General features: G+C 38.0%; 1 protein-coding gene across 1 annotated transcript; it reads left to right on the forward strand.

Moving 5' to 3' along the window:
• The first annotated feature begins 779 nt into the window (after positions 1-779).
• On the forward strand, positions 780-14214 carry MYCT1 (MYC target 1). Its single transcript, XM_084890846.1, has 2 exons — positions 780-987; positions 11725-14214. Exons 1-2 carry the CDS (start codon positions 936-938, stop codon positions 12234-12236), a joined length of 564 nt encoding a protein of 187 aa, XP_084746972.1. The 5' UTR covers positions 780-935; the 3' UTR covers positions 12237-14214.
• The last annotated feature ends 926 nt before the right edge of the window (positions 14215-15140 follow it).

Below are 15140 nucleotides of genomic sequence, written 5' to 3' on the forward strand. Positions count from 1 at the left end.
TCTTTTGTGTGAAGTGTATCATTGGACATGTGGAGGTATTATTGATATGAGAAAATGCTAAGTAACAGATTTACTATCTGAAAAGGGATTTACTATCGGGGAAAGGGAGGGAGGAAGAGACTGAACATAAACTGTGCACCTATGGATGAGGACAATGGGGGATGGGGAGGGGGCAGAGGGTGGGGTGGGAACCTGGTGGAGGGGGGAAGAAATGAGGAACCTTTGTAATAATATGAACAATAAAGATTGATTTAAAAAAAAAAAAAAAATCTAAAAAAAAAAAAAAAAAAAAAAAAAATAAATAAATTACATATTAGATACATATCGATATTTATGAAATACAGACATTTTCAACATTAACATACAAATAGAATGAGACATGGTAAGAGTTTTGAAAAGCAACGGATTTAGATTAAAAAAAAAGAGGCATTAGAAAATTAATTGTCCTTGAACAGGACCTGGGTTTCTGAATTTGCTCCCCTTCAAAAGTTAATTTTTAACCATTGGAAACGGTCTCTCTCTCTCCTGAATCAATGTCACCCGCGCTGCAGCCGGGTTTGGAATCTCCCTGTGTGTGTCAGTGGGAGATGGCGAAAGAAGGAAAAAAGTCTGTTACCCCAAACGCAGTTTGGAGGCGGCCAAGCGGAGGCATTCAGTGCCTTCGCTGAGGAAATGACGAGAAGGAAATGGTTCTGTGTCTCGGGAACCATGTGGAATTCCAAGATAAGAAAAACAGTTGCTAATTTGAGTATAAAAGCAGGAAACATGATACACTTGTTTCCTTTTATGCAAACACAAGTATATGAGGGGTTGTGTGAAAATTATTTCTCTCCTGCGGAATCACAAAGACCTAGAATCAGAGTGCAGCTTTTGGCCACCCTGGCTTTTCTCTCTTTCTCTCCTTTCTCCTCTCTCTCCTGTTTCTGGCGGATATTATGGCCAATAACACCACAAGTTTAGGAAGTCCATGGCCAGAAAACTTTTGGGGTAAGATATTTTCTTTACCTGTTTCTTATTTAAAATTAGGATGCAGAGAAATGTACTGTGATTTATGAAAACATGGGATATCTTTGAGACCTTTTGTTTACTATAAACTGACTGTTTCCATGGATTGATTATAATGGATTTTTTTAAACATAAAATATCTTTATTGGGGGCTATAAAGACACCCAGAAAAACCTGGGCCACAGGCATAGATGGGCTGGTGTTACAAAATATACTTAGAAAAGAATGAGAATAAAGATGAGAAGCAGGGCGGCAGTACTTGCTCTTTGGAATATGACAATGTGGCTTTTTGTCAGAAAATGAAGTTTTAGTTGTACTAAATGAAGGTTATTGTATTGAATGAAACTAAGAATTCCTGTAGAGGCTACCTTAACATACATGGTCAATGCTATACTTTTTAATTCCCAAAGGGCACCTAACTAATAAGTCAGTACTGAAGGAGTGTGATACCACAGAAAAAATAAGGAATCCTATTATGAAATTAGAGGGGGAAAACTGAGCTAGAAAAAGCTAAGGGGGGAACAATACCACGTCTAACATTACAGAGGAGCCAGCACAGGAGAGGGAGGCACACACACAGGCTTGCGATCAGACACAGCTGCCACTAGAATACCGAGAGTCAGTAACACCAGTTGTTCAGGCTAGAGCTGTGGTCTGCAAACTGTGGCTTGTGAGCCACATGCAGCTCTTTGTCCCCTTGAGTGCAGCTCTTCCACAAATACCACAACTTGGGCGAGTCTATTTTGAAGAAGTAGAATCAGGAGAAGTTTAAGTTTTAAAAATGTGGCTCTCAGAAGAAATTTCAATCCTTGTACAGTTGATATTTGGCTCTGTTGACTGATGAGTTTGCCAACCACTGGTAGAGGTCCCGGGAAGGCCTAAGGTGTGAAACTGACATGTACTTTGGGTTCAAGGAAATTTTAAAAATCAAGGGGGCAAATTGAATTACATCCAGAAAAAGACTTCAGAGGAGACAAGGGAGTTTTTAAATGGAGATCCCTGTTTATGAATCCAGAACAAGTTTTTAATCCACGGAGAAAGCTATTCCGGACTTTCTGTGGCAATTCCAGGGGATATTTTGGGAACAATGAGGGGAAAGGTGAGCAGCAGTGGCCGACTGCCCCTGGCAACCGCCCCGACGGGTCCACCATCATGGAAACTCACATGAAGGGAATGAATCATTCTTTCTACCATCGACCAGCTAGGTTTGCTTCCATTTGTCAATTATATTAGGGAACATCCTACAATAATTATATAACAAAATTAGGAAGAAAATAATAAGTTATATTTGCATAGCTAAAACATGGCTTGATAGGCTTATTCAGATAGACACCCACAGATGATAAGCCTTTGCACTGTAGACTTGTGGACATCTAATGATACGTTTGCTACAATACTACGTGGTGTCCTCATAACAGAGAAAGTGGATGTCCGAAACACAGCTAGAGTGTGCTGACACTGAATTCATTGTTACAGATCTAAGCAGCGGTGTAAATGAATTCAAAAGCAAAGTAGCTCTTACTGCAAAAATTAATTGTTAGAGCCAAATCTATTCCCCCCCCCCCCAACAACCAAATCTCAGGTTCACTTAGGGAAAGGAAATCGTTATCCACTGACTACAACATGGATGGCAATCATTAAGTAAACTTGAAGCTGGAAGAGCAAATGTTTCATTGGAGTCTATTTGCCAATCCTCAAAATGATAATTAAAAAAAAAATATATAGAAATCTGTGCTTGAAAAAGAATTCAAACTTACTGTTCCAAAGATAGTTCCTGGTGTTTCTTTGTCTTAGTATGTGAATACAATGAGAAATAGATAAAAATAATGAAAAGCAGGAAGAGGAGTGTTATGTTGATAAGCATTAACAAAATCAGGGCAAATATGTAGAGCCGATATAATGTTTTGGGGAAAATATGTAAAAGATCACATTATTTTTTTTCTGAAGTAAGGGATATTAACTGGAAAATGCAAAAGGGTAAACGTGAATATATAAAAGATAAAAGTTTCTTGAAACATAAATGCCCATCTTTTTCTTTTTCTTTCTTATGTGTATCTAAATTGATATCTATTTTGATCACTGGCTCCACAGACATATTGTTTTGAAAATCTTATAAAATGCAGTGGAAGACATTGTCCATGGTTACCAAAGTCAACTGGCTGCTTCTCACTTTGAATTTGTAGAAGCAAAGAAAGACTAGCTTAGAAAAATAAAACTTGAGCGTTAAGCATATCAGTGTCTCAGACTTCACACACGTGAGCTGCATAAAATGATGATGGTTGTTGCCACACCTCAAAACTTATGACATGTTGTGCAAGTATTAAAACAATTAGTGCAGGGCGGGCAACAGAATCAGCCTGAGAAGGACAGCCTAGATGAAGATACCACCTTGCAGTCCTCAGTTTTGCTTATTTCTTCAGACTGGAAATATTATAGGTTTTCAGTGGAGTTTCACCTGCCCCACATAACTCAGACTGGAAACTGTGCTCTGGCCAGAATTTTGAAAAGTAGAAATATAATTTAGTTCTTGCTCTTCTTTTCTTCCAAGTGTCAGCTTCCCTCTAGTAACTGTCTATGTTTGATCATTTTTCAGTGCCTGCAGATAGCAATTGTTTTAGGGGAAGGGAAGGGTATGTGGTTTAACCAGTATTTATAGTCAGTATACCGAAAGGATCAGTCTACAAAAACTTACTTGGATTCTCATCTTTACACTAGAGGCCCAGTGCATGAATTCATGCACTAGTGGGGCCCTTCAGCCTGGCCAACATGATCGGTCCAAAACTGGTTTCTGACATCCTCCAATGGGTCCTGGATTCTGAGAGGGCACAGGCCAGGCTGAGGGACCCCACTGGTGCATGATCAGGGACTAGGAGGGACACAGAAGGTTGGCCAGCCAGGGAGGGCCTGAGAAAGGGCTCCAGGGCATATCCAGCCCATCTTGCTCAGTCCCGATTGGCCAGACCCCCAAGAGCAAGCTAACCTACCAGTCAGAGCATCCGCCTCCTGGTGGTGCATGTCATAGCGAGCAATTGAGCAGCCTTAGCATATCATTAGCATATTATACTTTGATTGGTTGAACGGCTGACCCTATGACTGGACAGTTAGTATATTAGGCTTTTATTATATATGATGTTTCTACTGTCTATGCAAAGCCTTAAGTCAGGAAGGAGTCTGTTGGCAGAGGGCAGTGCGGATGGAGTCAGATGAGCCAGTAGAAGAGCAGAGGTGAGCAGAGATAATTAGATACAGGTCAACTTGGAACCTCTAACTATAGAGGCCACTTTTAGGAGTTTACTTTTACCCAAATATTGAGGGCTTAGAAGAGCGATGTGATTTGACTTACATTTTCAAAGGTTCACTGTGGCTATTATATTGAGAATAGAACATAATTGGGAGAGTAGGACAAAAAGACCAGATAAAAGGCTACTGCAATATTCCAGGTCAGAGATGGTGCTGCTTGGACCACGAAGGTGGCAGAGTAGTTAATAAAAAGTTGAATTCTGGATATAGAGGCATTGTGAAAACAGACCGGAGAGGATTTTCTGGCAGATGATTTGCTCATAAAAGTAATTACTCTGTTGAAATTATTGTAATTCAATGAGTTTTCTGTGCCCCAAATATTATTCCCTCTAAAAAGCTTTTGCCAACATCTCATTGCTTAAAACATTCTCCTCTATACTCAAGGGAACCAAGAACAGCATGCTAGTACATAGCCTGCTTTGGTAATAATTAAGCTTCATTATTCTTATAATTGTAAGGAATTTTGTAAAGAGATCAATGTTCCATTCTGTTATCAAAGACAAAAATTCTTTTCTGATTTTGAAACGATTCAACTCAAGACCACTAGATGGTAGCCTCCACTAAATTTTAATACTAATAAAATTTGAGGTAATGATTAGATTTACTAAAAACCAGATTCAATATTAGAATATTAGAATTGAGAGGCACTGTAGTGACCGTTTAGTAAGCCAAAATTAATAACATGACTTGGGCAAGTTAAATACCCATTTTAATAAAAATTATTCATTGAGGACGTATGAGCCAGTCCCTTGCTAGTTGTATAGAAACTTAATACAAATTGGAATAACAATACCTAATTTATATGCCATACCTTACTGATCTTATTTATTTATTGTTCCTGGTTTTTAAGTTTATTTATTTTTGTTGAATTTATTTATTGCAGTGTGTTGGTTAATAAAATTAATAGATTTCAGGTGTACAATTCTATAATACATCATCTGTATACTGATTCAGAATTTGTTCTTTTTTGCCTTGAAATGGATATCTGCATTTTTAAAAGTAATTGTTTGGCCTCATTATGTGCATTATATTGCAATTATATGAAGTGAAATCATGGCTCATTTTTCTTCCCATAAGTATGTTGATAAATAAGAAGCAAACTGTCCTCAAAAGAGAAATATCTGAGCCAATATATTTTTCAGGTATGTTTTCTTTTATAGTAATTTTTTTTTAAGCTCCCAAAATTTATGGGCAGAAGTCTGCCAGAATTGAACTACATAATTTTAAAGCTGTATGGCCAATAGGTACTGTTTTTATTATATATTTTCTGGATTCACAGTTTGTCAGAATAATCATTCACTATAAACAAAAAGTCTCCTTATGAAAGACCATTCTGGAACAGGCTATTATAATTGTGGTTCTTGATATTTCTTTCTTACTGCTTTTCTGCATTTCCACACTCGTTCTTGCAGTTTATATTGAAGAGAGCATAGAAAGATAGATCGGTTTTTTACCATATATTTCAGCAAGTCTTAGAGTTTTTTTGTCATTACTCTCATTTGTAAGTATTAAAAAAATTCTGCATAGATAGCAAGGACATAAGAATTAGTACAATATTTCCTAAAACACATTTGACTGACCATATGGGAAAAGAAGTCAGTTTCATGGCATGTGCACTCAACTGAACAACAAAATTAGGCAAATCCATATCTAAGGCAGTATAACGTTCTCTCTCAATTTTATAATTTCTGTAGCTCCATCTTATTGAATTTATATTCCTTCAAAATTTAAATAATTTATTATTAATATGTATATATTATTCTCAGGTACTTTTGGCATTCAATATTTAATCCTCTTCAGCTATGTATATAACCATATACAATCTTCCATTTATAACAACCACATATTTTGAATCATACTCATCTATCCTGCCTATATTGTGGGCCCAGACACTAGGTCTATGATGTCAAATAGAAATATTACCAACCCATAGGAAATAATAATTTAAAATAGATATATTATCAAATTTCTCTTGTGAGACTATTATTCTACTTTTAGTGCCACTAAAAATAATAATCTTTCTACTCACAAAACTTATATTTAGTATTTACAAAGATTGTGGTGGTTGAAAATATTCTTTAACAACTTATCTACTGGAGTTTGTGTATGACCCTTGTTTTCTTTCTTTTTTTAAAAAAATATATTTTATTGCTTTTTGCAGAGAAGAAAGGAGAGGGATAGAGAGTTAGAAACATCGATGAGAGAGAAACATTGATCAGCTGCCTCCTGCACACCTCCTACTGGGGATGTGCCTGCAACCAAGGTACATGCCCTTGATCGGAATCAAACCTGGGACCTTTCAGTCTGCAGGCCGATGCTCTATCCACTGAGCCAAACCAGTCTCTGCAACCCTTGTTTTCTTATATTAGAACAATAATAGATTTTTGAAAGAAAGTCACCTGGCATATAACTATGTTTCTCACTCCATGTATTTTGGTTTCCTTTGCTAATTTTCTCAATCACTTTAAGGAAAAGAAATTATTTCGCCCTGATTATATATTTTGAAAGTTTCTATTTTTTTTCTTGACATTGAAACTGATGCTATTTCTCACTACAGATAAACCATTAGGAACATTTTATTTGCCTGAAGAGACTATAGTCCAGAGGTTGGAAGGATAGATACACTGAGAAACAACTGTATGGAAACTCCTGTAAATCTTACAAATGCTTTTACTGGGTAACTGACTCTGTTTCAAGATCTTGGTTTTATCTCCACTTAGTTGTAATAAAGTAAATATATGTGTTTGTCCTCATCTAATATACCTGCTTATATCCTGATATATGTAGGACCCTCATTCCAACCCTAGTGGTTGTTTAAGTTTATATATAAAAGCCAGGGCATGAACTTTGTGAACTTGACTATTTGTCTCCTCATTTTATGTTATACATGAGTGAAAGCCATAGTCTCCTGACCAGTGCTGGTGTCAATATTCAATTATTAAAATAAATCATGTAAGTTCCGCCCTTGCTGGGTGATTCAGTTGACTGGAATGCTGCCCAATACATGAAAAAGTTTTGGGTTTGATTCCCGCCAGGGGACACACCTAGGTTGCTAGTTTGATCCCTAGTTGGGGCACTTAGAAAAAGCAAATGGCCCACGTTTCTGTCTCACATCAATGTTTCTTTCTCCTTTCCTCTCTCTCTAAAAATCAATAAACATATCCTTAGTGAGGATTTTAAAAAATTATGTTAGTTCTACTATATAAATCTTACAATCTTTCAATATCAATAAAATGAGAAATTTGAGTCCAAGACATTTTTAAGAGTTTGTTTCGCTAAAACCCAATATCTCTGTTTCCATATTTGAAGTTGTTGATATTTAAAATTCCCTAATGGAGGCTGTTGACTCAGAGAAACATATCAATAGAAAACATAATTTTGTTTACCATAATTTTCCCAAGTAATTTTGTTCATAACAGACTTTCAGCTTAACAATAACCCACAACCTTCGGACCAACTACATAACAGACTTTCAAATCTGGTGTCCATCCTTGTCTTTCCACGCCAGAATCCAGGGAGTCTCCTAGAATCCCCTTTCCCCACCATATAGCAAAGTGTGATGTTTTTACTGGTTGACTTTTATTTCCATATGTTGAAGGTGGGAGAGGAATTGTGTGTCCTTTAACGGTTTTTAATTTTCTTTTGTCTCAAAGGATCCCGAATTTTCCCTTACTCTTTTTTTTTTTTTCTCCTTCACTGTATAGTTAACAAAAGCCCCTCTTTTTCTCTTCCTTTGTTGTTTTTAAGAAGCTTCATTGGGACAGAATTTACCCACAGAATTTATAATAAATGGTTTTTATTATAGCCACAAAGTTGTGTGACCATCACCACAATCTAATCTGAGAACATTTTGTCCTTCACAAAGAAACCCTGTTCCCATATCGGTCACTCCCATTCTCTCCCACCCGCCCTAAGCAATCGCTATGTGCTTTTTATCTCCACAGTTTTGTCCTTTCAGGACATTTCTTATAAATGCAATCATATGAGAGGTGATCTTTGGCAGTCTTTCCAAAGAAATGTGCCTCCTCACTCCCTGTATGCACCAGAAGCTTCTTTCCTAAAGCACTGTGTTCAGGGACCAGAACACCTCTTCATCATTTATAGTTTTTACAAAATTGCCTTTCTTTTCCATGAAGGCTTTCGCTGGAAGCATGGAAGATAATTGATTGGCATCTCTGTTGTTTTTCTTAGTTCATTTTCTAGGTAGCTGGTGGTTGGATGTCACTGTCTTCTAATTATGCTGAAGGCATGGGTTTTGTACAGTTTTATTTGTTCATTTTGTTGTTCTCTAGTGTTTTGTGTTCGTTTTTTCTTTTGGAAGAAATGTCGGAGAATTCTTATTTACATTGCTGCCATTATCTTGGAAACTGAATTCCTATAACTTCTTTTCTGGGCTCCAAATATGTGGGGCCCCAATCAAGATTAATTTGGAAATTTACTATATTACTAGCAAGGCTTACGTTCGGTTCTAACTTTACTTATTTGCTTTTTCCAGATAGAGTCTAATGGAATAAAATCCTCATCTCAAGAGACTGCATTTTCAGGCTATGACTCAGTATTATTTTTGTGAGACGCATTTTGGAAGAACAATACGGGGTCTAAGAGATATTTCCTGAATCATTTTGTAATTCAGAAGTCATCTTTCTATTATAAAAAAATATTGTTTAGATTTAATATAAACAACTGTCTTAGAGGATTTTTATATTTCTAAAGATAATTGGGAAAGTAGGAGATAACAAATACAACCTTTCCTCAGGAGATAAATGTAATAATGAAAGGTGGAAAGACATGAAATATATCTTAAAATTAAGGAGCAATAATCATTCTTATATATTCATTAACATTAGCTTATTTTGTGATTTCTGAATTACTGATTTTCATAGAATACAACAACAAACTGGTAAAAAAACAAAAAAAACAAAAAAAAACACACACAAAAAAAAACAAAAAAAACAAAACCACCAAAAAACAAAACAAAACAAAACACCTTGGCAATCATATAAAGTCTGACTCCATTAAAAATAATAAAACAAATGAGTCAAACAAATTTCTCAAAAATCACAAACATGTTAGGGACGAAGCTTAATTTGAATCAGTTAGCTTTTGCTGTGTAACAATCCAACCCAAAACACAGTGGCCTAAATGATCATTGACATGGCTCATAATTCTGGGGTTGGCAATGTGGATGCAGCTCAGCTTAATGCATCTCAGCTGTTGGATTGACTAGAATATGAATTACCTAAATAATCCCTCTTACATATTTGTAGCTTGACAGGCTCTTGGCCAAGGCCACAGGATAACTGGGCCATGTAGCTCTCAACAGCCAAGAGGCTAGCCCGGATGAGTTCATTGGCTGGCAAGTGCAGGGTTCTCAAGAGCAGAGGGGTGAAAGCTGGAAGCCCTCTTGAGACTTAGACTTGTGCTAGCACAGTTTTCCTTCCATTGAGTCCTATCGGTCCGAGCAAGTCATGAAGGCAGACCAGATTCAAGGGGTGGGAAATCAAATTCTGCCTCCTCCTGAAAGGAACTTCTTTTGTTTTCCCAATTTCACAACCCCATTTAGTTAATTTCCGGATAAGCAATTGGATAAGATAGCTTACTCCTCTACTTAAGAGTAACTAATTGTTTAATGAATAGTTGGTGTGTCTTTCCAAAAGGTTATACATGAAATGGAGCTTGAAAAATGAGTTTTCCAGACTGAAATGTAAAAATTGTATCTAGATATAAAGAAAAAAATATGTGGGAAATCTGCCGAAACCGGTTTGGCTCAGTGATAGAGCATCGGTCTGTGGACTGAAAGGTCCCAGGTTCAATTCCGGTCAGGGGCATGTACGTTGGTTGCGGGCACATCCCCCGTAGGGGGTGTACAAGAGGCAGCTGGTCAGTGTTTCTCTCTCATCGATGTTTCTATCTCTCTATCTCTCTCCCTTCCTCTCTGTAAAAAATCAATTAAAATATATTTAAAAATATGTGGGAAATCACAGAATTTAAGAGAGAATGACATGCTTTGGGTTAGTGAGAAAATCAACATGGCTCATGGGTTAGATCATGGGGCAGAGAATGGAAAAATGTGGTGGGTGGTAAAGCTGGAGGGGCTTTCTGATAAACAGGGTGTCTTTCCATTCAAACCAGAGGCTCTGTTACCCAGTTTCATTCAAGGATATGTGTGTAGTTCCCACGAAGCAGTAAGGTAGAATTTCCCTTTTGGTAAGGTTTTCTGTCCTCCCCCATTTCCCATCACAACAGGAAATCTGAACAAATACAAGTTCTGTGAATTGAAGGATACTAGTGTATAGTGGACATTCTATGGAAATCCAGGGACAGGAATTTTATTATCAAAACAAAGGACATGAGGGCAGCATGAACCAGTACTTTGGGACTGAGAACGAGCCCGGTAGTCTGTATAAGTCATGTCATCAACGAGTCGTAGATATAAGTGACAGTCCAGAATTTCAGAGGATATAACATAAAGCAGTCAGCCCACCAGATGGCTCTAGCCCAGGAATTCCTCTCTCAGAATGAGCTCAGAAAGTGAGACATCATGAACCCTGCAGGCAGGATTTGATGGGAGACTTTGATGGGCTTGATAAGAACAGAGGAAAAGGCAAAATCAATACAATTACCAAATTCCTTGTGAACTCAGCGCATTACTTACTACTGGAACTCAAATGGCAATAATCTTTCAACTAGATTTGCAACCCTATAAAATTTTATGAGCTAAATAATGTCCTTAAAAAACAAAACAAAACAAAAAACCCCCCACGAGATTATAGTTATTACTTCTTTCTTAAAGATGATAAAATAGCCCTGGCCGGTTTAGCTCAGTGGATAGAATGTCAGCCTATGGACTGAGAAATCCTGAGTTCGATTTTGGTCAAGGGCACATGCCCAGGTTGTGGGCTCCATCCCCTGTAGGGGGCATGAAGAAGGCAGCCAACCAATGATTTCTCTCTCATCATTGATGTTTCTATCTCTCTTTTCCTCTCCCTTCCTCTCTGAAATCAATAAAAATATTTTTAAAAAAGATGACAAAATAATGTAAGTAACATGAAATGGTACCGATAAAATGTTATTTTACTAGTATGTCCTTTTGTTTAAATGGAAACAACAGCTTTTACTTGTTCATGTCCATCTAAATAGTACAATTTTCTATTTTCTCTAACTTAAAATGGGTGTCATCCTTCAGGGGGGTCCCAAAAAGTGTATACACACTTTGAACAATTGATTCGAAGGTTTCCTTCTTTTCAGAGGTAACCCAGTGGAATGAATAATTATTTAGAGTGTATATACATTTCTGGGAGGAGGGACCCTGCACATACCATCCCGTAGTTCCTATGTGCATCCTGCCCTGTGTCTTCAGCTGAGTCCCTACTTACAAATCAAATGACCTGTTTGGTTTTTTGTGTTTCTTTGTTTCAGAGGAGCTCATCATCTCCTTCACAGTGTCCATGGCCATCGGGCTGGTCCTCGGAGGACTGATTTGGGCGCTGTGGGTCTGTCTGTCCCGAAGAAGAGCGAGTGCCCGCATCTCCCACTGGAGTTCAAGCCGGCGATCCCGGTCTTCTTACTCCCACGGCCTCGCCAGGCCCGGGTTCTACCGCCACAGCGGCTATGAGCGCCGCAGCAACCTCAGCCTGGCCAGCCTCACCTTCCAGCGGCAGGCCTCCCTGGAGCTGGGCAACTCCTTCCCGAGGAAATCCAGCTTCAGGGCGTCCACGTTCCACCCGTTTCTGCAGAGCCCACCCCTCCCCGTGGACACGGACAGCCAGGTGATGACTCTCCCCGCATCCCCGACCTCCCCGGCCCTCCTCACCGCGCAGAGCCTGAGGCGCCCCGACTTCCACTGGTCCAGCAGCAGCCTCCCCGTGGGCCTGGCCCCGCCGCCCCCGCCCACCTACGAGTCCATCATCAAGGCCTTCCCAGATTTCTGAGGAGGTGCTCTGGTGAACTTGGTTCTTTCCTTCCTGCTCCTTCCTTGAAAGGAAAGCATAGATGGACTATAAACAGGATTTGGAGGACAATGGCCCAACCGACCAAGGAGTTCCCAGACTGGAAAGCTGAACACGACGATGTGCATTTTCTTTGATCCCCTTTTTCCTTGTCTCACAAATAAGTACTGTTCTCACAAATCGTTATATATTTGTGTATTTTGTACTCCACGTGAGGGTTTTTAAAGGTGGTGATTCTAATCTAAGAACGATCAGTAATGCAGTTTATGTATTTTAGACTAAAATAAAAAAAAGATAGGTATGGTTTACAATCCCTGTTCGTTGTCCGAGCAGTATTTCCCAAACTTCTGACCTATGTGCACCCCTTCTATAATTTCCGTAACGCTGAGTACCCCTAGTACTCATGAGAACGTAGAATTAGGCGCAGCTAAGCACGGTGCAGTGCAAATCCCCACCAAACTCTGGTGCAACGAGTACCCCTGGGGGTGCACGTACCACACTTCGGGAAATACTGATAGGGTATAAGAAACCAGTGTCACTTAAAACGTGTTCTGGCCTAAGGAATTTTTAATTTTGCTTTCTTTGGAATGACAAGTGGATGACTTCACAGTCTTGGATTTCTCATGAATCATATGGACACAAAATGAAGGAACATAGACGATCCCAAAGTTCCCTGATTCCACTCACGCAAAGGATGGGCCTCAAGCCGAAGAAGCTGAACTCTGTGGATGTGACAGGATGCTTCCATTTTGACTTTACTTTGGTGCTTTTCCTCAGAATCGTTTTCCACACATCATGGAGGCAGAATCCCTGGATTTACCCACATGATAATTTACTTTCTTCACTGTCGTAATTATGTTTTTAGAAAAACAACAGCCACAAATCCAATGTATTTAACCTAAAAACTTTTTTTTCCTAAGGGATAAGTATTATGTCTTAGATTTAAATCTAGCAATAGGGAAAGCACTTTATCTAGAGAATTTCTCCTTTCATTTCATAAACAATTAAGTTGGAATGAGTGGGGACAACGTCCGTTATTGAAACAGATGTTACACCCGTGAAGAATTCTCCTTCCTGGATTGATTCATCAGGCATCGTCCCTCATAAGCATCTCTGTGCATTCAACCTCAGATTCTGTGAAGAGTCTTTATAAAGGACTGAACCATGCCATAACTGCGGGCAGTTATTTAAGGAGTTCACTTCCACAGGATGGCCACCCTCTTAAAGAAAGGTACATCCCCACATGTGGGTGCCGGGGACTTCGGGGGCCAGATGCCTGTGGCTGCCCTTTTTCATTTAGGGACACAAGTTCACTGAATAATGACTCTACAGGCCTGTGCTTTCTTTCTGATACAGTGAATATTTTGCTTATGTCACTGTTTGTTTGCTCCTATGAACATTGGGATTTTGGGTGAAGGAAACTGTACCCTCATTTTAGTTTCTGCAGTGCGGTGGTCCCAGCTACTAAGTATGGCTTAAGACTGTAATGATTTTTACATAATAAGATGTTTTACATAGCATTTTTTACTAGTGTTATTTAGCTTATATTTATATCGTTTCTTAAGGACAATTATTCTTACTGATGTCTACAGATGTCTATAGATAAGTTCTCTTTAATGCAATATGCCAGGAAAAAAAAAAAAAAAAGGAAAGAAAGAAAGAAAGCTCACAGGATAACCAATTTGTTCTAATTTTTTTTTTATTTTTATTTTTTTTTTGTGTGTGTGTGTATGTGTTTTAACACATTTAGCAATCATCATATAGCCACATAAAATTTCAAGGGATCATTAACTTGGTAACAAAGCTATCTTGCATGTATGTCATTCTTATTGTTTAACATGAGAAGTTAAACAGATTTCATATTGGGAGTAAAAACTTTTATATCTCACAATCAAAATGAGTGTCTTGTAAATATTGTGCAATGTCTGAAATGTGAAATTAAAGCACAACCTGCAGACTTATTTAGTTGTATTTTTTATTTGAAATGTTTAATATTTTTTATGAAACAAATTAAACTGATGTTCATTTTGATTCACGGGTTATTTCTTGAATAACTGAATATCTCCTATTTACTTTGGCCTTCAAACCCAATTTAGGCCACTCTTTATTCCTGAGACACAAACATTATTTTATATAAAAATGTATTTTTTAAAAAGGTGACATCACCAATAAATGGAACATGATTTTTCAGTGAGTTAATGCATATGGAAAATATTATTAAAAAACATTAGTTTATATTCCAAAATTACTTAATTAACTTTTTTAGAGAATAAAGTGGTTTTTTTTAAATTAAGATATAATTGGCATATAAAATTGTATTAGTTTTAGTTGTACAATGTAGTGATGTGTACAACAACACAAATCAGGCTTTGTAGGTAAGCTCCAGCTTAGCTGAGAGCAGAGAGTGGAGGGCTGATACTTAAATTGCTTATTGATTGCAAAGATAGGAGGAAGTAGGGCTGGCAGCTGGTGAGTAACAAATGACCAAATCTTCCTGAGGGTCTCAGAGTAAAGATATTCAGTGGGAAGACAGGGAGAGAATCTTCTGTTTTTTTCCATAGCTATCTGGCTCTCTGGTTTCCAGATCTTTCTGATTTATTTTTGTGCTCCCAAATTCCACTTGTAGGGGACAAGTATTTGTCTTGCTTGGCCAACACATATTTCCATTTTTTGCTTACCTAACACTTTAATTTTCTTAGGGGAATAATTCTTTCATGTGTCACAATTTTACTGTGACTCTCTGTCAAAGTTCCCCCACCTGGTCTCTTCCCCTCCTTCCTGTTTATCAAAATGGAGAAAATTCCCCCCTTTTCAATCAATACTATGCATTTCCTTTTTGCCTTCTTAATGATTTTATTGCTTCAAACATCCCTTCTCTCTCTGGTA

Source organism: Pipistrellus hanaki (assembly GCF_964339955.1).
Source record: "Pipistrellus hanaki genome assembly, chromosome: 7".
In the NCBI taxonomy this organism is placed as follows: Eukaryota; Metazoa; Chordata; class Mammalia; order Chiroptera; family Vespertilionidae; genus Pipistrellus; species Pipistrellus hanaki.

Excerpts from the sequence above, each read along its gene's own strand:
- MYCT1 (XM_084890846.1), top strand. The coding sequence starts at position 936 with ATGGCCAATAACACCACAAGTTTAGGAAGTCCATGGCCAGAAAACTTT. Across the intron at positions 988-11,724 it reads ATGGCCAGAAAACTTTTGGG|AGGAGCTCATCATCTCCTTC; the intron begins GTAAGATATTTT and ends TCTTTGTTTCAG.